The sequence below is a fragment of the Anopheles arabiensis genome, chromosome 2 (genome assembly GCF_016920715.1).
Source record: "Anopheles arabiensis isolate DONGOLA chromosome 2, AaraD3, whole genome shotgun sequence".
In the NCBI taxonomy this organism is placed as follows: domain Eukaryota; kingdom Metazoa; phylum Arthropoda; class Insecta; order Diptera; family Culicidae; genus Anopheles; species Anopheles arabiensis.
The window spans coordinates 76497995-76520956 of NC_053517.1; the positions used below are offsets into that span (position 1 = coordinate 76497995).

Sequence of the window (22962 nt, forward strand, 5' to 3'; positions counted from 1 at the left end):
ACGTCGCTAGAGAGCATGTACATAGTGAGGTTTCGTTGGGCATTGTCGTAGCATGCACTAACCGTCATTACCTGCTCTTGGGTATTAACATTGTTGGGATGGAGCCAAAATAGATGAGCGTCATTTTCACAAACAGAGCCATAAATTTTCCACTCTGATAATTCAGAGCTTAGGACTTGCGGAAATGAAGAGGTCGCAGAGTCTGGAACACGCTTGAAGGTTCGATTCTCCTGTACAAGACGTTTCCGCTATACTTCGACAGTCAGGGCCTGCTGCATCCATGTAGTTTTGCCTATGTTTTTTCGGAATCACAGCGGAGTTGGGAATAAGTAGACGATGTGCGAGCTGGCCTTAAGGCTTGGCCGTTGGGATGAATTCCTGTTGTGCGTACCAAAATGTAATCTAAAACGAGAGAAAGAGAAACGACAACAAACTTGATGGCATGTCAGCTGAACAAGCCATTCAGTATGCGAGCGAGCAGGAGTAATCCGCCGATCTATGTAATTGCTATTGCGTGAAGGTGTTCGAATGAAATGATGAAGTTCTTGAATGATTCGATTTGTAGTCCTGAAAAGGACTGTTGCTTGGAACCAAGAGAGCGTTATTGCAATACTGTCGTAGAAGCATGCAGTATAACGTGTAGTAGGTGGTTTACTTCTTGGCTGCAGCTGCCTTTTTGGGGGCAGCGGCTTTCTTGGGTGCGGCAGCCTTCTTGGGAGCGGCGGCCTTCTTGGCGGGAGCTGCTGCCTTCTTTGGTTTCGGTGCTTTCGGCTTGGCAGCCGCGGCCTTGGATGGCTTGGTGGATTTCTGCTTCGGGGCTGCCGGTTTCTTGGCGGCTTTCTTCGCTCCGTCGGCGGCCTTGGGTTTCTTAGCTGCGGCGGCCTTCGGTTTCTTGGCGGCGGCACCGTCAGCCTTCTTGGTGGTCTTCTTGGCGGCGGCCTTCTTCTCTCCGGCAGGCTTCTTGGCTGCGGTCTTCTTCTTCTTGTCCGCGGCAGAGGCCGACTTCTTGGGGGCCGCTGCCTTCTTCTTCTTCTCTACCGCTGGCTTCTTGGCTGCGGCCGAGAGCTTGAACGAGCCCGACGCACCGGTTCCCTTGGTCTGGACCAGCTTGCCGTTGGCGACGGCAGTCTTGAGGGCCTTCTTGAAGAAAGTGGCCAGCTTGGTCACGTCAGCCTTGTAGTTGGCCGCCACGTACTTCTTGATCGCCTGCAGCGAGGAACCGTTGCGTTCGTTGAGTGCCTTGACGGCGGCCAGCATCATCTCGTTGATCGGAGGATGTGCCGCTGGCTGCTTGGGCTTCTTGGGGCCGGCGGCCGCCTTTGGCTTCTTCGGTGACTTGGCCGTGGTGGCTGGGGCAGCAGCAGCTGCTGCAGCCGGGACTTCGGTCGCTGCGGAATCGGCCATCGTAGTTGCTTTCGCGCTTGTTTGAGGGGTTATTCGCTTTCACTCACACACTGACACAGCAATGTTTATGTTTATGCTTATGCTCGCCTATGCTCGGGGGTGACTCGAATTTGGGAACTCGAGAGGAAACACATGGAAAGCTTATGTCAGATTTTCGATGCGGTTGTCAAAGAAAGTTGCAAAAATACTGTTGTACTTTCTACCGAAAATAACCACATTTTTGCTCTGAACACTTGAATAAGATGATTGGTTCGGGTTGGCAAAATGTTAGGCTTTCTAAAAATGTATAGTTTACCTCTAAACTATCTCTACAGAAGACGAAAATAGCGATAGAAGTGCGGATTTGCGCGACGCTGCAGCGATAGGATGGGATGTTTTGTGGTATATCTCTTGTAAACCGCATTTCCGACACCTCAAGAGTGGTAAAATAGTGAGTTTAACATTTTTCCTACCAAAGTACATCAAATGAACGATATATGGTAGCAGCAAAGTGTATTAAAATGGCAAAACAAAATGCATCTCCCCAGCGTCAAATCGATCGAAAACCGAGTGACGTTTGCTTATTTGGGTTGGCTTGGTGTATCGAGATAGTAAGAAATAATTCATGTTCTATGCATTTTTATGTATGGTAAATGAAAATTTTGATAAAAAATGCGTACTTAAACTTGTATTAACTTCGATATGATCAATAATGTTCCACAATTCACCAAGGCAATGCAAGTAAAGTTTGCTCTACGTGGCGTTTGACAGATGTGCGTCAGAGATGATATGCTACGGATGGCGTATGGAAGCCGATGTGGATCGAGTCACAGGATCGGTGCAATTTAGGAACAAGGAACCACAATCGGCATGAAATGTGGTCGGAGTAGTCCACAGGTAATTGTCATGCAATGTGTTTGTTATTAGATTCCGGGAGCATTCCAGACCAAAGGTGTGAGGCTTGTATCATTAGCCAGTGGCGTAACATCCGGCCGGACAACATAACAGTCAGGTGAAAAAAAACACTCAAGGCATTTTTATGAGGATGTCTTCTAACAGTCTGATTGAGGACATGATACAACGAGCCTCTCATGATCACCATGTGGAGCGAAATTTGAATGAATTGTCTAGATGCTCTTGAGGAAATTGTCTAGATGATTGTGGTGCTGGCTGAAACTTGACCCAATGGAGTGTATAGTGCCGTTTTTCTGAAAGATTTAAACATACCGAAACGAAATAAAACAAACGCTCAAAATTGATTGCACATAATCATACATTATGTCTCACTTAATCATCTCGGCGGAAGAGCATATAGCATAGTCGATTGTCTTAATGAGGATATTCGTGCGTTCAATTGCGTGATCTTTGTTATGGGCACAGCTTTTGAACTGGCAAGTTTGAAAAAAAGCACTCATAGTTCCCTTGTAATCCAACAGAGACCGTTTTCGCTCGTGGATTTCAGGACGCATAAAAATTGAAGCATTTGGCATTATTCAGGCCTATCATATTTTCTCGTAACCCGAACCGGGTAAATTTTCTGGTAAAACGGCATGCGGTTTTGAGATATCTCCTGGAAATGAGTAAAGTATTCGTGTCTTCTGTTTATAATCTTTTATGTGATCTGTAAAAGACAACATAATTTTATAGTCCGCCTACCGCGATAGGAACTAGAACCAATGCCGATGTGTCTTTTGGTCGTGTCATTAGCTAATGGGTGGGCGTTATCATTATTTATTTATAAATGAATAAAAAAAATATGGAAAACTAATAATAGAAGAGTGGACATACACATATTTGTTGGAAAAAGAGCTACATGCGGTGAACACCAAATATGTACAGCTTTGTTATATAGAATAAGTTTTGTCTTAAAATAGATTGGTGATCATAAATATCCATAATGTTAATTTTGATTAGACATAGACAACATTATCTGTTTTACTTCTTCTTCTTCTTTGGCTCAACAACCGATGTCGGTCAAGGCCTGCCTGTACCCACTTGTGGGCTTGGCTTTCAGTGACTAATTGATTCCCCCCATAGCAGGATAGTCAGTCCTACGTCCTATTTGGGGATTGAACCCATGACGGGCATGTTGTTAAGTCGTACGAGTTGACGACTGTACTACGAGGCCGGCATCTGTTTTACTAGTCTGTTTAAAACGTCTTGCAAATGAAGAAGTCAGCAGATTAAAAAGTATTTGTCGTATTTGAGCAAGCTTGGAATAAAGAAACGGTTGCAGACATTAATTAGTGATTTGAAACCCCTACAGAGGAAAAATGGAAATTAGAGTAGGTGTGATTGCTTCAATGGCATGTTGTTAGCGAGTGCCCTTGCTTGATGTGTTGGCAAGCGACGAAACGACGTTAGTATGTAAATAGAAGCATTTTCTTAATGTTGGAAGCATATAAGCTCAACTAACCCAAAAACATGTTGTTGATGATATGTTAGATAGACGTTTTGGCTCGTAAGGAGTTCTTTCGCCTCTTGCTCTTGAACGACATGATGGTAGCAGCTAAAGCAGGATATTGCGGCGCGAGCTTAAGGTGAGTGAACAGACAAAGTCTTAAAGGATCGCGGAAAAGTTGAGATTATCACACCAGTAGAAGAAGTGTGTGGTACTAATTAGGACACAGCATCATGTAAGGTGGAAGAAGTATAGGTACATGATGATATCTGTATCCTAAAATGGGTATAGTTATTAGGTTCGTTCAGTTGTTGGTACTACCTTCAATGTAATATGGCACCTCAAACGATGGTTTAGTTAGAAATGTAATTTTGGATGAGCCCGTTTAATTTGAGTAGTACAGTACATTACGGGTAGGCATCATCGTTGGACCGGTCGTAAATGATTTCAATGGTACCGAACGGCTAGGGTACCAATAGGCCATTCAAGGCACATTCGACCCATAGTGGCGTATGGCAAAACTGGCTCAATCTCAGAAAAACCATGTTCGTCGCGAGTACGTCGCTAGAGAGCATGTTCATAGTGAGGTTTCGTTGGACATTGTCGTAACATGCACTAACCGTCATTACCTGCTCTTGGGTATTAAAATTGTTGGGATGGAGCCAAAATAGATGAGCGTCATTTTCTCAAACAGAGCCATACATTTTCCACTCTGATAATTCAGAGCTTAGGACTTGCGGAAATGAAGAGGTCGCAGAGCTTGGAACACGCTTGAAGGTTCGATTCTCCTGTACAAGACGTTTCCGCTATACTTCGACATGCAGGACCTGCTGCATCCATGTAGTTTTGCCTATGTTTTTCGGAATCACAGCGGAGTTGAGAATAAGTAGACGATGTGCGAGCTGGCCTTAAGGCTTGGCCGTTGGGATGAATTCCTGTTGTGCGTACCAAAATGTAATCTAAAACGAGAGAAAGAGAAACGACAACAAACTTGATGGCATGTCAGCTGAACAAGCCATTCAGTATGCGAGCGAGCAGGAGTAATCCGCCGATCTATGTAATTGCTATTGCGTGAAGGTGTTCGAATGAAATGATGAAGTTCTTGAATGATTCGATTTGTAGTCCTGAAAAGGACTGTTGCTTGGAACCAAGAGAGCGTTATTGCAATGCTGTCGTAGAAGCATGCAGTATAACGTGTAGTAGGTGGTTTACTTCTTGGCTGCAGCTGCCTTTTTGGGGGCAGCGGCTTTCTTGGGTGCGGCAGCCTTCTTGGGAGCGGCGGCCTTCTTGGCGGGAGCTGCTGCCTTCTTTGGTTTCGGTGCTTTCGGCTTGGCAGCCGCGGCCTTGGATGGCTTGGTGGATTTCTGCTTCGGGGCTGCCGGTTTCTTGGCGGCTTTCTTCGCTCCGTCGGCGGCCTTGGGTTTCTTAGCTGCGGCGGCCTTCGGTTTCTTGGCGGCGGCACCGTCAGCCTTCTTGGTGGTCTTCTTGGCGGCGGCCTTCTTCTCTCCGGCAGGCTTCTTGGCTGCGGTCTTCTTCTTCTTGTCCGCGGCAGAGGCCGACTTCTTGGGGGCCGCTGCCTTCTTCTTCTTCTCTACCGCTGGCTTCTTGGCTGCGGCCGAGAGCTTGAACGAGCCCGACGCACCGGTTCCCTTGGTCTGGACCAGCTTGCCGTTGGCGACGGCAGTCTTGAGGGCCTTCTTGAAGAAAGTGGCCAGCTTGGTCACGTCAGCCTTGTAGTTGGCCGCCACGTACTTCTTGATCGCCTGCAGCGAGGAACCGTTGCGTTCGTTGAGTGCCTTGACGGCGGCCAGCATCATCTCGTTGATCGGGGGATGTGCCGCTGGCTGCTTGGGCTTCTTGGGGCCGGCGGCCGCCTTTGGCTTCTTCGGTGACTTGGCCGTGGTGGCTGGGGCAGCAGCAGCTGCTGCAGCCGGGACTTCGGTCGCTGCGGAATCGGCCATCGTAGTTGCTTTCGCGCTTGTTTGAGGGGTTATTCGCTTTCACTCACACACTGACACAGCAATGTTTATGTTTATGCTTATGCTCGCCTATGCTCGGGGGTGACTCGAATTTGGGAACTCGAGAGGAAACACATGTGTAAGCACTAGGAGGAGGTGTACGAGAATGCGGAGCTACACTTGTTTGTGGATGCCAGCCAGCTAGCGTACGCTTGCCGTATGCCCTGCGATATCCCGAACCCGAACCTCTTCCTTTTCGGCCTCTCGAGCACTCACCCACACACACGTGTGGTATTCATCGCGCTCGGCCACGATCGGGTTCGCCCGATCATTTCTAACTCGCCGCAAATTTCGCTCGGTTTGGTAGATAATTGCAGGGCTCGCCTAAGTTCTTTTCGTAACATCCCCCAGCCCGTGACCAATACGCTATTGGTCACCCTTTCTTATCTCTAATAAGGCAAGTTTAGCCGCCGGCCTTCTGAGGGTCCCTGTGTTTGTTCGCACCCAAGCTTGTCGTATCCGCCCGTCGGCTCCCGAAACCACTCGTTCTACTATCCCTCTCTTCCACTGATTCCTTGCGCCACCGTCGACTATCAGAACAATGTCTCCAACCTCAATCTCTCTCACAGTCTCAAACCATTTGCTTTGCCGTGCCAACACCGGAAGATACTCTTTTATCCACCGTCTCCAAAACCCGTCCAGGATATGTTGCACCATTTTCCAGTTGCTCCGTAACCCCGTCTGAAGGTTAGTCGGCGCCACCGGTCTCTGCTTCACTCCCGATGAACTGCCCAGCAAGAAGTGGTTAGGAGTAAGAAACTCCTGATCCGCCGATTCCAGCGGGATGTACGTCAGAGGGCGGGTGTTGATCATTCCCTCCGCTTCCACTATCACCGTAAGCAGCGTCTCATCATCGGGTGTACGCTGTAGTTCCGTCATCGTACTCATAGCAGCCTTCACCGATCGCACCATACGTTCCCATACCCCTCCCATATGGGGTGCGCCAGGGGGGTTGAATGTCCATCGGGTGTTCGCGTTGGTAAAGGTCGCAGCTAAGGCATCGTTGCGCTCGTCGATTTCCTTCCTTAGCTGCTGGCTGGCTCCCACGAAATTTGTCCCGTTGTCGCTGAACACCTCGGCGGGAGCGCCTCTCCTGGCCACAAAGCGTCTCACTGCCAAAATACAGGAATCTGTGGAAAGACTACTCACAACTTCTAAATGAATTGCTCTTATGGTTAGGCATGTGAAAAGCGCCACCCATCGTTTCTCCTGTGCTCTTCCTCTCCTCACCAACAGCGGTCCAAAGTAGTCCAGTCCCACAAATGTGAACGGCCTCACGAATGCAGTGAGCCGCTGTTTCGGTAATGGAGCCATCGGGGGGATCTGTGGCAATGTTCGTCGTATATGGCAGAACACGCATTGCCGAACCACTTTTGAAACCAACCGTCTCATCTTTGGGATCTGGAAATACTGCCTCAGCTCGTTCACCACGGTTTCGTTATTGGCGTGTCGAAACCGGCGATGAAATTTGTCGACCAGCAGGTGGGTTATCCATGCGTCACGTGGCAATACGATTGGGTACCTGGCAGCATATGGCAGTTCCGGAGCTGCTCCAATCCGTCCCCGCATGCGCAAAACACCACACTCATCCGCGTAGGGTAAGAGACCATAGATAGGACTTTCCTTAGGCACGGTACTCCTTCCTGTTCCCTCACCGACACTCAGGACTCGTACTTCATCCTGAAAATATTCCCCTTGCGCTTGCTTCCACGCGATCGTCTCCGCTCTCTCCAATTCGTCTTGAGAGAGGATCCCAAGGTGTAGAGGGGCTCCTCCCACCTTTCTCATCAAATTGTCCACGTACCTGACAATCCACGCCAACGTCCTGATCATTCTTTCCAGGCGGCTGAAGCGTTCAGCTTTTAGAGGGAGAAGTCCAGGATTCAACTTCTCACGGTGAAGGTTGACCCGCCGTATCTCTTCCTCCGGAGTAGTTGAAACGAGTCTTCTCGTCGGCCAAGACTCTTCATCCTGCAGCAGAAATGATGGACCCTGGAACCAAATGCCATCCCAGTTGAAGTTCGCACGCCCTTTCCATTTGGTAGCTTCGTCTGCTGGATTGTCCTGAGTGGGCACCCATCGCCACTCATTCACGTTGGTGTTCTCCTGAATCTCCGCCACTCTATTCGCAACAAATGGCCTGTAATTCCTAGGGTCGGCATGTATCCATGATAGCGCCACCGTGCTGTCCGTCCAGAGCACCCGTTTTTGACAGGAATCGGGTGATGCTGTTCCGTGGACTTCAGAATCCGTGCACCTAACAAGCAGGCTTGTAACTCCATCTTTGGTATCGTCAAAGGCTTCAGAGGGGCAACCTTTGCCTTTCCGCATAGCATGGTACAATGCGGTTCTCCTTCAGAATCGACGACCCGTAAATACAGAACGCATGCGTACGCTAGCTGGCTGGCATCCACAAACAAGTGTAGCTCCGCATTCTCGTACACTTTCTCTCGTGCCTCCGGGAAGTAGCACCTCGGAATCCTAAGCTGGGCTATCAGAGGAAAAACATCCACCCATCTACGCCAATCTCGCATTTGACCGGGACTGATGGCCTCATCCCAACCGGTACCAGCTCGCCAAAGGTCTTGAATCAAGATCCTTCCATGGATGGTAAAATTGGCCAACAGTCCAAGCGGATCAAAGAGTGACATCACGCATTTGAGCACTTCTCGCTTGGTAGGGGTACACTCCGTCTCAAATATCTCCGCCATTCCCACACACGCCTGCGTGTAAAAGGACAATTGGTCCGAGCTCGGGTTCCACCGCAATCCGAGCACCCGTTCTCCATCATCCGCCGTAGAGGTCAAACTCTTCATACCGGGACTGGAGCTTTCGCCGCCCAGCCGTTCCAAAACAACCGGATTGTTGGAAACCCAGTTCCGGAGTACGAACCCGCCGTTCGAGAAGATTCCCCTGACTTCTCTGGATACTCGACTGGCTTCGAGTGTTCCGAAACTATCCAAATAGTCGTCGACATACGTGCTGGTCAAGATGCCACGTACGGCACGAGGGTATTTTTCGGCATGTTCCCTGGCGTTCCGGTTTTTCACGTATTGTGCGGTGGCTGGGGAGCAGGCTGACCCAAAGGTAACGACGTCCACGAAATACGTTGCGATATCGTCAGCAGGATCTTCCCGCCACAGGAACCGCTGCGCATGCTTGTCTTCGTCGCGCATGCGTATTTGCAGGAACATTTCCTTGGCATCAGCGCACACCGCTATCCCGTACATTCGAAACCGGAACAGCACCCCTGGCAAAGAAATTAACTCGTCCGGCCCCTTCAGCAACATGTCATTTAGGGACGTACCTTGTACCTTAGCAGCGGCGTCCCAGATGATGCGCACCTTCCCTGGCTTCTTTGGATTGGTAACCACTCCCAACGGCAGGTACCAAATTCGCTTCGAATTACACTCTGCAAGCTCAGCAGACGTCGCCTTGTGGATGTAACCCTTTTCCATCATATCGGCTATGTGATGGTGCACCACGGTTTTCAGCTTAGGGTCACGTTCCATTCTTCTTTCCAGGCATTCCAGCCTGCGACGCGCCATACCCAAGCTCGAAGGAAGCTCCACGTTGTCTGTCTTCCACAACAGACCGCTTTCAAACCGATTACCAATCCGCACCGTCGTTGTTTCCAGGATCGTCAGTGCCCTTCGTTCATCTGGATCAGGCACGTCACTGGAGACAGTCCCGAGTTGCTCCAACTCATAAAACTTGCGTAAGGCCCCCTGGATGGTGGAGTTTTCGTCCGATGCTCCACACTCGCACATATGCAGCACCCTTCCGATTTGGCTTCCAGCCGTCTTTCCGTACACGCACCATCCAAGCCGAGTCTTTACGGCAACCGGTTCCCCTGCAAGGCCTTCACGCGTCTTCAGCGGCACCGCCAATCGAAGGTTGTCCAGCCCGATCAACAACTGAGGCCGAGCATCACGGTACTCCGGTAATGGCAGCTGCTTAAGATGGTCCCATCTCTTGTCATCCATCGTGAAAGTTTGCTGTGGGAGGCTAAGGCTGGTGACAGTCCGCACAGCTTTCAGGGTGAACCTTTTTGTCGACGTCACAGGTCCGATCTGTAAATCGATCATCATCGACGCCGGCTCGACCCTAGTCGTATCACCTGTCCACTTGATACATAGAGGTCGTCTATCTCCCTTCACCCCTAACTGCTTTGCCAGGTCTTCGTCCATCAGCGTCATTGACGAACCTTCGTCCAGGAACGCGAAGGTTTTTATCATAACTCCGGGTCCATACGCTGTTACTGGAACGATTCTAAAAAGCGCCGACATCGGATTCGACTGATGATAATTATTTATTACCTGGTGCGTCTGACTTCCACTGGTTCTCGGGAAGTGCCGCCGTTCTCGGTCTGCAGTAGAAGGCGACTCTATTGCATCCGGGTCGTGTAGAAGCGCGTGATGTCGGAATGCACAATCGTTGATTCCACAACGAGAGCGATTTTTGCACGATCGCCAATTGTGCTTCTCCAGGCAGCTAAAGCACACCGATAGCTCACGCGCTCGCCTCCATCGATCCTTTACCGACAGTCCTCGAAAATTACTGCATGTCGACAATACATGCCCCGCGACGTTACAGGATACACACTGCCTCTCAGCCGCGCTGGACGTTGTCGCTCCATCTGGATCCACGTGCGCGTGGACGTAGCCCTTCGTAGGCCTTCCCTTGCTGGTCCCGCGCACTGAAGGAGAGTCAATTGTCGTCAGCCTCGCAGCGTCTTCAGCCAAATCCTCCATGTAGTCGCTGAATGCGGACAGATCTACCGAGGTCATTCCGCGGATGTGATGCGACCAACGTAACTGTTGATCCGTTGGTAACTTGCCGACCACCTCTTGCAGCAAGAGCGGGTTGGTGATATGCGCACGTTCACCAGCCGCAACCATATGGTCCACCATACACTGCACTGCTTCCCCATACTCGACTAAACTGTCCAGCTTGTCAGTTTGGGGTGCCGGAATCTTCCGCACCTTCTCGATGAATGTTTTAATTAAGTGCACCGGCCGCCCATATTTGGAACGTAGCTTCTCGATAACCTGCGGAACTACGTCCGGTAACACCAATCGACTCCGAACAGCTTCGAGGGCAGGTCCTTTCAGGCACTTTTGCAGGCGCAGCATATTCTCCCAATTCGAGTATCCACATCGCCTGGTAGTATACTCGTAGTGCGATATAAAAATTGGCCATTCAGCGGGATCACCGGAGAAAACTGGGAGCTCTTTAGAAACCATGTGCCGCGCAGCCTCTTGTCGTGGAGTTAGGTCTGGTTCCTCTTTTTCTTCTTCGCTGCGTTTCACTGTTCTCTTTTCAGTCTGAAAAGAGTTAAGTTGTGGTGAAATTGAAAAAGACTTATTTTCCCCAAACCCGAGAAGTGCCTCTTCCTCCTGCACGAACTTCAGCTGCAGTTCAAGCTCCATGCGCCGTTTCTCCACCTCCTGTCGCCGCTTCAGCACGGCGAGTTGACGTGCCACGTCATCACTTGCCGCATCCAGGTTGAGGTTAGGACACGATCCTCTGTGCACGAGGTTCGATGAGACAGACGTTTTACCTCTGTCGGCCTCATCGAGCGATGAAAGCGGCCGGCTCTTTGGTGTCATGACCGGGCGCACCCCGCCTTCCGTCGCAGCATTATGGTTGAGGTTATGTACGGGTCCCCCCTGCCACGTGGGTCGATGTTCCTGGCGCTATCTCGTCGTTGGCCTCATCGAGCGATAAAAGCGGCCGCCTCTGTGGGTTTGTAACCGGGCGCGCCCCGCCATCCGTCGCTGCTTCCAAACTGAGGTTACGAACGAGATCCCCATCCACGTGTTTCGAGGTTCCTTCCTTGGGCTCCTTATTGCCCTCGCGTGGCGATGATTGCTCTCTCAGCGTCTTCCTGGCACACTCCTCGCACAACCACGCACATTTCTCTACGGCTTCTACGGATGCCGTTATACCGGCACACGAGAAATGCCACCACGCCTTGCAACCACGTGCTTTCTTCGGTCCCATTGTTCTTCACTATTACACTTAACGCACTGAAGAACCCTTTTTTTGTAGGCAAAAGAGTGTAAGCACAAGGAGGCGCGTAGTAGGCGTTTGTGAGTTAGCTCTACAATAATGTCTTTATTTTCACCCAAGATTAACTAAAGTTGAACTGTATGTACTAAGCAAATCTATCCAGTTAGGCAAAGAAAAAAGATGAAAAATTAAACTACAAAAAAGGTTCGCCTATCGCTCTCTGCCAACCCGTTCCCTGCTCGTACGCTTGCCGAATGCCCTGCGATATCCCGAACCCGAACCTCTTCCTTTTCGGCCTCTCGAGCACTCACCCACACACACGTGTGGTATTCATCGCGCTCCGGCCACGATCGGGTTCGCCCGATCATTTCTAACTCGCCGCAAATTTCGCTCGGTTTGGTAGATAATTGCAGGGCTCGCCTAAGTTCTTTTCGTAACAACATGGAAAGCTTATGTCAGATTTTCGATGCGGTTGTCAAAGAAAGTTGCAAAAATACTGTTGTACTTACTACCGAAAATAACCACATTTTTGCTCTGAACACTTGAATAAGATGATTGGTTCGGGTTGGCAAAATGTTAGGCTTTCTAAAAATGTATAGTTTACCTCTAAACTATCTCTACAGAAGACGAAAATAGCGATAGAAGTGCGGATTTGCGCGACGCTGCAGCGATAGGATGGGATGTTTTGTGGTATATCTCTTGTAAACCGCATTTCCGACACCTCAAGAGTGGTAAAATAGTGAGTTTAACATTTTTCCTACCAAAGTACATCAAATGAACGATATATGGTAGCAGCAAAGTGTATTAAAATGGCAAAACAAAATGCATCTCCCCAGCGTCAAATCGATCGAAAACCGAGTGACGTTTGCTTGTTTGGGTTGGCTTGGTGTATCGAGATAGTAAGAAATAATTCATGTTCTATGCATTTTTATGTATGGTAAATGAAAATTTTGATAAAAAATGCGTACTTAAACTTGTATTAACTTCGATATGATCAATAATGTTCCACAATTCACCAAGGCAATGCAAGTAAAGTTTGCTCTACGTGGCGTTTGACAGATGTGCGTCAGAGATGATATGCTACGGATGGCGTATGGAAGCCGATGTGGATCGAGTCACAGGATCGGTGCAATTTAGGAACAAGGAACCACAATCGGCATGAAATGTGGTCGGAGTAGTCCACAGGTAATTGTCATGCAATGTGTTTGTTATTAGATTCCGGGAGCATTCCAGACCAAAGGTGTGAGGCTTGTATCATTAGCCAGTGGCGTAACATCCGGCCGGACAACATAACAGTCAGGTGAAAAAAACACTCAAGGCATTTTTATGAGGATGTCTTCTAACAGTCTGATTGAGGACATGATACAACGAGCCTCTCATGATCACCATGTGGAGCGAAATTTGAATGAATTGTCTAGATGCTCTTGAGGAAATTGTCTAGATGATTGTGGTGCTGGCTGAAACTTGACCCAATGGAGTGTATAGTGCCGTTTTTCTGAAAGATTTAAACATACCGAAACGAAATAAAACAAACGCTCAAAATTGATTGCACATAATCATACATTATGTCTCACTTAATCATCTCGGCGGAAGAGCATATAGCATAGTCGATTGTCTTAATGAGGATATTCGTGCGTTCAATTGCGTGATCTTTGTTATGGGCACAGCTTTTGAACTGGCAAGTTTGAAAAAAAGCACTCATAGTTCCCTTGTAATCCAACAGAGACCGTTTTCGCTCGTGGATTTCAGGACGCATAAAAATTGAAGCATTTGGCATTATTCAGGCCTATCATATTTTCTCGTAACCCGAACCGGGTAAATTTTCTGGTAAAACGGCATGCGGTTTTGAGATATCTCCTGGAAATGAGTAAAGTATTCGTGTCTTCTGTTTATAATCTTTTATGTGATCTGTAAAAGACAACATAATTTTATAGTCCGCCTACCGCGATAGGAACTAGAACCAATGCCGATGTGTCTTTTGGTCGTGTCATTAGCTAATGGGTGGGCGTTATCATTATTTATTTATAAATGAATAAAAAAATATGGAAAACTAATAATAGAAGAGTGGACATACACATATTTGTTGGAAAAAGAGCTACATGCGGTGAACACCAAATATGTACAGCTTTGTTATATAGAATAAGTTTTGTCTTAAAATAGATTGGTGATCATAAATATCCATAATGTTAATTTTGATTAGACATAGACAACATTATCTGTTTTACTTCTTCTTCTTCTTTGGCTCAACAACCGATGTCGGTCAAGGCCTGCCTGTACCCACTTGTGGGCTTGGCTTTCAGTGACTAATTGATTCCCCCCATAGCAGGATAGTCAGTCCTACGTCCTATTTGGGGATTGAACCCATGACGGGCATGTTGTTAAGTCGTACGAGTTGACGACTGTACTACGAGGCCGGCATCTGTTTTACTAGTCTGTTTAAAACGTCTTGCAAATGAAGAAGTCAGCAGATTAAAAAGTATTTGTCGTATTTGAGCAAGCTTGGAATAAAGAAACGGTTGCAGACATTAATTAGTGATTTGGAAACCCCTACAGAGGAAAAATGGAAATTAGAGTAGGTGTGATTGCTTCAATGGCATGTTGTTAGCGAGTGCCCTTGCTTGATGTGTTGGCAAGCGACGAAACGACGTTAGTATGTAAATAGAAGCATTTTCTTAATGTTGGAAGCATATAAGCTCAACTAACCCAAAAACATGTTGTTGATGATATGTTAGATAGACGTTTTGGCTCGTAAGGAGTTCTTTCGCCTCTTGCTCTTGAACGACATGATGGTAGCAGCTAAAGCAGGATATTGCGGCGCGAGCTTAAGGTGAGTGAACAGACAAAGTCTTAAAGGATCGCGGAAAAGTTGAGATTATCACACCAGTAGAAGAAGTGTGTGGTACTAATTAGGACACAGCATCATGTAAGGTGGAAGAAGTATAGGTACATGATGATATCTGTATCCTAAAATGGGTATAGTTATTAGGTTCGTTCAGTTGTTGGTACTACCTTCAATGTAATATGGCACCTCAAACGATGGTTTAGTTAGAAATGTAATTTTGGATGAGCCCGTTTAATTTGAGTAGTACAGTACATTACGGGTAGGCATCATCGTTGGACCGGTCGTAAATGATTTCAATGGTACCGAACGGCTAGGGTACCAATAGGCCATTCAAGGCACATTCGACCCATAGTGGCGTATGGCAAAACTGGCTCAATCTCAGAAAAACCATGTTCGTCGCGAGTACGTCGCTAGAGAGCATGTTCATAGTGAGGTTTCGTTGGACATTGTCGTAACATGCACTAACCGTCATTACCTGCTCTTGGGTATTAAAATTGTTGGGATGGAGCCAAAATAGATGAGCGTCATTTTCTCAAACAGAGCCATACATTTTCCACTCTGATAATTCAGAGCTTAGGACTTGCGGAAATGAAGAGGTCGCAGAGCTTGGAACACGCTTGAAGGTTCGATTCTCCTGTACAAGACGTTTCCGCTATACTTCGACATGCAGGACCTGCTGCATCCATGTAGTTTTGCCTATGTTTTTCGGAATCACAGCGGAGTTGAGAATAAGTAGACGATGTGCGAGCTGGCCTTAAGGCTTGGCCGTTGGGATGAATTCCTGTTGTGCGTACCAAAATGTAATCTAAAACGAGAGAAAGAGAAACGACAACAAACTTGATGGCATGTCAGCTGAACAAGCCATTCAGTATGCGAGCGAGCAGGAGTAATCCGCCGATCTATGTAATTGCTATTGCGTGAAGGTGTTCGAATGAAATGATGAAGTTCTTGAATGATTCGATTTGTAGTCCTGAAAAGGACTGTTGCTTGGAACCAAGAGAGCGTTATTGCAATGCTGTCGTAGAAGCATGCAGTATAACGTGTAGTAGGTGGTTTACTTCTTGGCTGCAGCTGCCTTTTTGGGGGCAGCGGCTTTCTTAGTGCGGCAGCCTTCTTGGGAGCGGCGGCCTTCTTGGCGGGAGCTGCTGCCTTCTTTGGTTTCGGTGCTTTCGGCTTGGCAGCCGCGGCCTTGGATGGCTTGGTGGATTTCTGCTTCGGGGCTGCCGGTTTCTTGGCGGCTTTCTTCGCTCCGTCGGCGGCCTTGGGTTTCTTAGCTGCGGCGGCCTTCGGTTTCTTGGCGGCGGCACCGTCAGCCTTCTTGGTGGTCTTCTTGGCGGCGGCCTTCTTCTCTCCGGCAGGCTTCTTGGCTGCGGTCTTCTTCTTCTTGTCCGCGGCAGAGGCCGACTTCTTGGGGGCCGCTGCCTTCTTCTTCTTCTCTACCGCTGGCTTCTTGGCTGCGGCCGAGAGCTTGAACGAGCCCGACGCACCGGTTCCCTTGGTCTGGACCAGCTTGCCGTTGGCGACGGCAGTCTTGAGGGCCTTCTTGAAGAAAGTGGCCAGCTTGGTCACGTCAGCCTTGTAGTTGGCCGCCACGTACTTCTTGATCGCCTGCAGCGAGGAACCGTTGCGTTCGTTGAGTGCCTTGACGGCGGCCAGCATCATCTCGTTGATCGGGGGATGTGCCGCTGGCTGCTTGGGCTTCTTGGGGCCGGCGGCCGCCTTTGGCTTCTTCGGTGACTTGGCCGTGGTGGCTGGGGCAGCAGCAGCTGCTGCAGCCGGGACTTCGGTCGCTGCGGAATCGGCCATCGTAGTTGCTTTCGCGCTTGTTTGAGGGGTTATTCGCTTTCACTCACACACTGACACAGCAATGTTTATGTTTATGCTTATGCTCGCCTATGCTCGGGGGTGACTCGAATTTGGGAACTCGAGAGGAAACACATGTGTAAGCACTAGGAGGAGGTGTACGAGAATGCGGAGCTACACTTGTTTGTGGATGCCAGCCAGCTAGCGTACGCTTGCCGTATGCCCTGCGATATCCCGAACCCGAACCTCTTCCTTTTCGGCCTCTCGAGCACTCACCCACACACACGTGTGGTATTCATCGCGCTCCGGCCACGATCGGGTTCGCCCGATCATTTCTAACTCGCCGCAAATTTCGCTCGGTTTGGTAGATAATTGCAGGGCTCGCCTAAGTTCTTTTCGTAACATCCCCCAGCCCGTGACCAATACGCTATTGGTCACCCTTTCTTATCTCTAATAAGGCAAGTTTAGCCGCCGGCCTTCTGAGGGTCCCTGTGTTTGTTCGCACCCAAGCTTGTCGTATCCGCCCGTCGGCTCCCGAAACCACTCGTTCTACTATCCCTCTCTTCCACTGATTCCTTGCGCCACCGTCGACTATCAGAACAATGTCTCCAACCTCAATCTCTCTCACAGTCTCAAACCATTTGCTTTGCCGTGCCAACACCGGAAGATACTCTTTTATCCACCGTCTCCAAAACCCGTCCAGGATATGTTGCACCATTTTCCAGTTGCTCCGTAACCCCGTCTGAAGGTTAGTCGGCGCCACCGGTCTCTGCTTCACTCCCAATGAACTGCCCAGCAAGAAGTGGTTAGGAGTAAGAGACTCCTGATCCGCCGATTCCAGCGGGATGTACGTCAGAGGGCGGGTGTTGATCATTCCCTCCGCTTCCACTATCACCGTAAGCAGCGTCTCATCATCGGGTGTACGCTGTAGTTCCGTCATCGTACTCATAGCAGCCTTCACCGATCGCACCATACGTTCCCATACCCCTCCCATATGGGGTGCGCCAGGGGGGTTGAATGTCCATCGGGTGTTCGCGTTGGTAAAGGTCGCAGCTAAGGCATCGTTGCGCTCGTCGATTTCCTTCCTTAGCTGCTGGCTGGCTCCCACGAAATTTGTCCCGTTGTCGCTGAACACCTCGGCGGGAGCGCCTCTCCTGGCCACAAAGCGTCTCACTGCCAAAATACAGGAATCTGTGGAAAGACTACTCACAACTTCTAAATGAATTGCTCTTATGGTTAGGCATGTGAAAAGCGCCACCCATCGTTTCTCCTGTGCTCTTCCTCTCCTCACCAACAGCGGTCCAAAGTAGTCCAGTCCCACAAATGTGAACGGCCTCACGAATGCAGTGAGCCGCTGTTTCGGTAATGGAGCCATCGGGGGATCTGTGGCAATGTTCGTCGTATATGGCAGAACACGCATTGCCGAACCACTTTTGAAACCAACCGTCTCATCTTTGGGATCTGGAAATACTGCCTCAGCTCGTTCACCACGGTTTCGTTATTGGCGTGTCGAAACCGGCGATGAAATTTGTCGACCAGCAGGTGGGTTATCCATGCGTCACGTGGCAATACGATTGGGTACCTGGCAGCATATGGCAGTTCCGGAGCTGCTCCAATCCGTCCCCGCATGCGCAAAACACCACACTCATCCGCGTAGGGTAAGAGACCATAGATAGGACTTTCCTTAGGCACGGTACTCCTTCCTGTTCCCTCACCGACACTCAGGACTCGTACTTCATCCTGAAAATATTCCCCTTGCGCTTGCTTCCACGCGATCGTCTCCGCTCTCTCCAATTCGTCTTGAGAGAGGATCCCAAGGTGTAGAGGGGCTCCTCCCACCTTTCTCATCAAATTGTCCACGTACCTGACAATCCACGCCAACGTCCTGATCATTCTTTCCAGGCGGCTGAAGCGTTCAGCTTTTAGAGGGAGAAGTCCAGGATTCAACTTCTCACGGTGAAGGTTGACCCGCCGTATCTCTTCCTCCGGAGTAGTTGAAACGAGTCTTCTCGTCGGCCAAGACTCTTCATCCTGCAGCAGAAATGATGGACCCTGGAACCAAATGCCATCCCAGTTGAAGTTCGCACGCCCTTTCCATTTGGTAGCTTCGTCTGCTGGATTGTCCTGAGTGGGCACCCATCGCCACTCATTCACGTTGGTGTTCTCCTGAATCTCCGCCACTCTATTCGCAACAAATGGCCTGTAATTCCTAGGGTCGGCATGTATCCATGATAGCGCCACCGTGCTGTCCGTCCAGAGCACCCGTTTTTTGACAGGAATCGGGTGATGCTGTTCCGTGGACTTCAGAATCCGTGCACCTAACAAGCAGGCTTGTAACTCCATCTTTGGTATCGTCAAAGGCTTCAGAGGGGCAACCTTTGCCTTTCCGCATAGCATGGTACAATGCGGTTCTCCTTCAGAATCGACGACCCGTAAATACAGAACGCATGCGTACGCTAGCTGGCTGGCATCCACAAACAAGTGTAGCTCCGCATTCTCGTACACTTTCTCTCGTGCCTCCGGGAAGTAGCACCTCGGAATCCTAAGCTGGGCTATCAGAGGAAAAACATCCACCCATCTACGCCAATCTCGCATTTGACCGGGACTGATGGCCTCATCCCAACCGGTACCAGCTCGCCAAAGGTCTTGAATCAAGATCCTTCCATGGATGGTAAAATTGGCCAACAGTCCAAGCGGATCAAAGAGTGACATCACGCATTTGAGCACTTCTCGCTTGGTAGGGGTACACTCCGTCTCAAATATCTCCGCCATTCCCACACACGCCTGCGTGTAAAAGGACAATTGGTCCGAGCTCGGGTTCCACCGCAATCCGAGCACCCGTTCTCCATCATCCGCCGTAGAGGTCAAACTCTTCATACCGGGACTGGAGCTTTCGCCGCCCAGCCGTTCCAAAACAACCGGATTGTTGGAAACCCAGTTCCGGAGTACGAACCCGCCGTTCGAGAAGATTCCCCTGACTTCTCTGGATACTCGACTGGCTTCTTCGAGTGTTCCGAAACTATCCAAATAGTCGTCGACATACGTGCTGGTCAAGATGCCACGTACGGCACGAGGGTATTTTTCGGCATGTTCCCTGGCGTTCCGGTTTTTCACGTATTGTGCGGTGGCTGGGGAGCAGGCTGACCCAAAGGTAACGACGTCCACGAAATACGTTGCGATATCGTCAGCAGGATCTTCCCGCCACAGGAACCGCTGCGCATGCTTGTCTTCGTCGCGCATGCGTATTTGCAGGAACATTTCCTTGACATCAGCGCACACCGCTATCCCGTACATTCGAAACCGGAACAGCACCCCTGGCAAAGAAATTAACTCGTCCGGCCCCTTCAGCAACATGTCATTTAGGGACGTACCTTGTACCTTAGCAGCGGCGTCCCAGATGATGCGCACCTTCCCTGGCTTCTTTGGATTGGTAACCACTCCCAACGGCAGGTACCAAATTCGCTTCGAATTACACTCTGCAAGCTCAGCAGACGTCGCCTTGTGGATGTAACCCTTTTCCATCATATCGGCTATGTGATGGTGCACCACGGTTTTCAGCTTAGGGTCACGTTCCATTCTTCTTTCCAGGCATTCCAGCCTGCGACGCGCCATACCCAAGCTCGAAGGAAGCTCCACGTTGTCTGTCTTCCACAACAGACCGCTTTCAAACCGATTACCAATCCGCACCGTCGTTGTTTCCAGGATCGTCAGTGCCCTTCGTTCATCTGGATCAGGCACGTCACTGGAGACAGTCCCGAGTTGCTCCAACTCATAAAACTTGCGTAAGGCCCCCCTGGATGGTGGAGTTTTCGTCCGATGCTCCACACTCGCACATATGCAGCACCCTTCCGATTTGGCTTCCAGCCGTCTTTCCGTACACGCACCATCCAAGCCGAGTCTTTACGGCAACCGGTTCCCCTGCAAGGCCTTCACGCGTCTTCAGCGGCACCGCCAATCGAAGGTTGTCCAGCCCGATCAACAACTGAGGCCGAGCATCACGGTACTCCGGTAATGGCAGCTGCTTAAGATGGTCCCATCTCTTGTCATCCATCGTGAAAGTTTGCTGTGGGAGGCTAAGGCTGGTGACAGTCCGCACAGCTTTCAGGGTGAACCTTTTTGTCGACGTCACAGGTCCGATCTGTAAATCGATCATCATCGACGCCGGCTCGACCCTAGTCGTATCACCTGTCCACTTGATACATAGAGGTCGTCTATCTCCCTTCACCCCTAACTGCTTTGCCAGGTCTTCGTCCATCAGCGTCATTGACGAACCTTCGTCCAGGAACGCGAAGGTTTTTATCATAACTCCGGGTCCATACGCTGTTACTGGAACGATTCTAAAAAGCGCCGACATCGGATTCGACTGATGATAATTATTTATTACCTGGTGCGTCTGACTTCCACTGGTTCTCGGGAAGTGCCGCCGTTCTCGGTCTGCAGTAGAAGGCGACTCTATTGCATCCGGGTCGTGTAGAAGCGCGTGATGTCGGAATGCACAATCGTTGATTCCACAACGAGAGCGATTTTTGCACGATCGCCAATTGTGCTTCTCCAGGCAGCTAAAGCACACCGATAGCTCACGCGCTCGCCTCCATCGATCCTTTACCGACAGTCCTCGAAAATTACTGCATGTCGACAATACATGCCCCGCGACGTTACAGGATACACACTGCCTCTCAGCCGCGCTGGACGTTGTCGCTCCATCTGGATCCACGTGCGCGTGGACGTAGCCCTTCGTAGGCCTTCCCTTGCTGGTCCCGCGCACTGAAGGAGAGTCAATTGTCGTCAGCCTCGCAGCGTCTTCAGCCAAATCCTCCATGTAGTCGCTGAATGCGGACAGATCTACCGAGGTCATTCCGCGGATGTGATGCGACCAACGTAACTGTTGATCCGTTGGTAACTTGCCGACCACCTCTTGCAGCAAGAGCGGGTTGGTGATATGCGCACGTTCACCAGCCGCAACCATATGGTCCACCATACACTGCACTGCTTCCCCATACTCGACTAAACTGTCCAGCTTGTCAGTTTGGGGTGCCGGAATCTTCCGCACCTTCTCGATGAATGTTTTAATTAAGTGCACCGGCCGCCCATATTTGGAACGTAGCTTCTCGATAACCTGCGGAACTACGTCCGGTAACACCAATCGACTCCGAACAGCTTCGAGGGCAGGTCCTTTCAGGCACTTTTGCAGGCGCAGCATATTCTCCCAATTCGAGTATCCACATCGCCTGGTAGTATACTCGTAGTGCGATATAAAAATTGGCCATTCAGCGGGATCACCGGAGAAAACTGGGAGCTCTTTAGAAACCATGTGCCGCGCAGCCTCTTGTCGTGGAGTTAGGTCTGGTTCTCTTTTTCTTCTTCGCTGCGTTTTCACTGTTCTCTTTTCAGTCTGAAAAGAGTTAAGTTGTGGTGAAATTGAAAAAGACTTATTTTCCCCAAACCCGAGAAGTGCCTCTTCCTCCTGCACGAACTTCAGCTGCAGTTCAAGCTCCATGCGCCGTTTCTCCACCTCCTGTCGCCGCTTCAGCACGGCGAGTTGACGTGCCACGTCATCACTTGCCGCATCCAGGTTGAGGTTAGGACACGATCCTCTGTGCACGAGGTTCGATGAGACAGACGTTTTACCTCTGTCGGCCTCATCGAGCGATGAAAGCGGCCGGCTCTTTGGTGTCATGACCGGGCGCACCCCGCCTTCCGTCGCAGCATTATGGTTGAGGTTATGTACGGGTCCCCCTGCCACGTGGGTCGATGTTCCTGGCGCTATCTCGTCGTTGGCCTCATCGAGCGATAAAAGCGGCCGCCTCTGTGGGTTTGTAACCGGGCGCGCCCCGCCATCCGTCGCTGCTTCCAAACTGAGGTTACGAACGAGATCCCCATCCACGTGTTTCGAGGTTCCTTCCTTGGGCTCCTTATTGCCCTCGCGTGGCGATGATTGCTCTCTCAGCGTCTTCCTGGCACACTCCTCGCACAACCACGCACATTTCTCTACGGCTTCTACGGATGCCGTTATACCGGCACACGAGAAATGCCACCACGCCTTGCAACCACGTGCTTTCTTCGGTCCCATTGTTCTTCACTATTACACTTAACGCACTGAAGAACCCTTTTTTGTAGGCAAAAGAGTGTAAGCACAAGGAGGCGCGTAGTAGGCGTTTGTGAGTTAGCTCTACAATAATATCTTTATTTTCACCCAAGATTAACTAAAGTTGAACTGTATGTACTAAGCAAATCTATCCAGTTAGGCAAAGAAAAAAGATGAAAAATTAAACTACAAAAAAGGTTCGCCTATCGCTCTCTGCCAACCCGTTCCCTGCTCGTACGCTTGCCGAATGCCCTGCGATATCCCGAACCCGAACCTCTTCCTTTTCGGCCTCTCGAGCACTCACCCACACACACGTGTGGTATTCATCGCGCTCCGGCCACGATCGGGTTCGCCCGATCATTTCTAACTCGCCGCAAATTTCGCTCGGTTTGGTAGATAATTGCAGGGCTCGCCT

General features: G+C 49.9%; 3 protein-coding genes and 1 pseudogene across 3 annotated transcripts; all 4 read right to left on the reverse strand.

Moving 5' to 3' along the window:
* Window positions 1-339: 339 nt before the first annotated feature.
* Window positions 340-1526, reverse strand: LOC120894243 (histone H1-like). The gene has a single exon (XM_040296719.1). It carries the CDS (start codon window positions 1402-1404, stop codon window positions 652-654), a length of 753 nt encoding a protein of 250 aa, XP_040152653.1. The 5' UTR covers window positions 1405-1526; the 3' UTR covers window positions 340-651.
* A 3154-nt stretch (window positions 1527-4680) lies between these two features.
* Window positions 4681-5871, reverse strand: LOC120894179 (histone H1-like). Its single transcript, XM_040296614.1, has one exon. It carries the CDS (start codon window positions 5743-5745, stop codon window positions 4993-4995), a length of 753 nt encoding a protein of 250 aa, XP_040152548.1. The 5' UTR covers window positions 5746-5871; the 3' UTR covers window positions 4681-4992.
* LOC120894230 lies at window positions 5823-11414 on the reverse strand. Its single transcript, XM_040296703.1, has 4 exons — window positions 11193-11414; window positions 8144-11129; window positions 6370-6914; window positions 5823-5888 (listed from the first exon to the last, which is right to left on the reverse strand). Exons 1-4 carry the CDS (start codon window positions 11412-11414, stop codon window positions 5823-5825), a joined length of 3819 nt encoding a protein of 1272 aa, XP_040152637.1.
* A 3987-nt stretch (window positions 11415-15401) lies between these two features.
* On the reverse strand, window positions 15402-16592 carry LOC120894239 (annotated as a pseudogene).
* Window positions 16593-22962: the final 6370 nt, after the last annotated feature.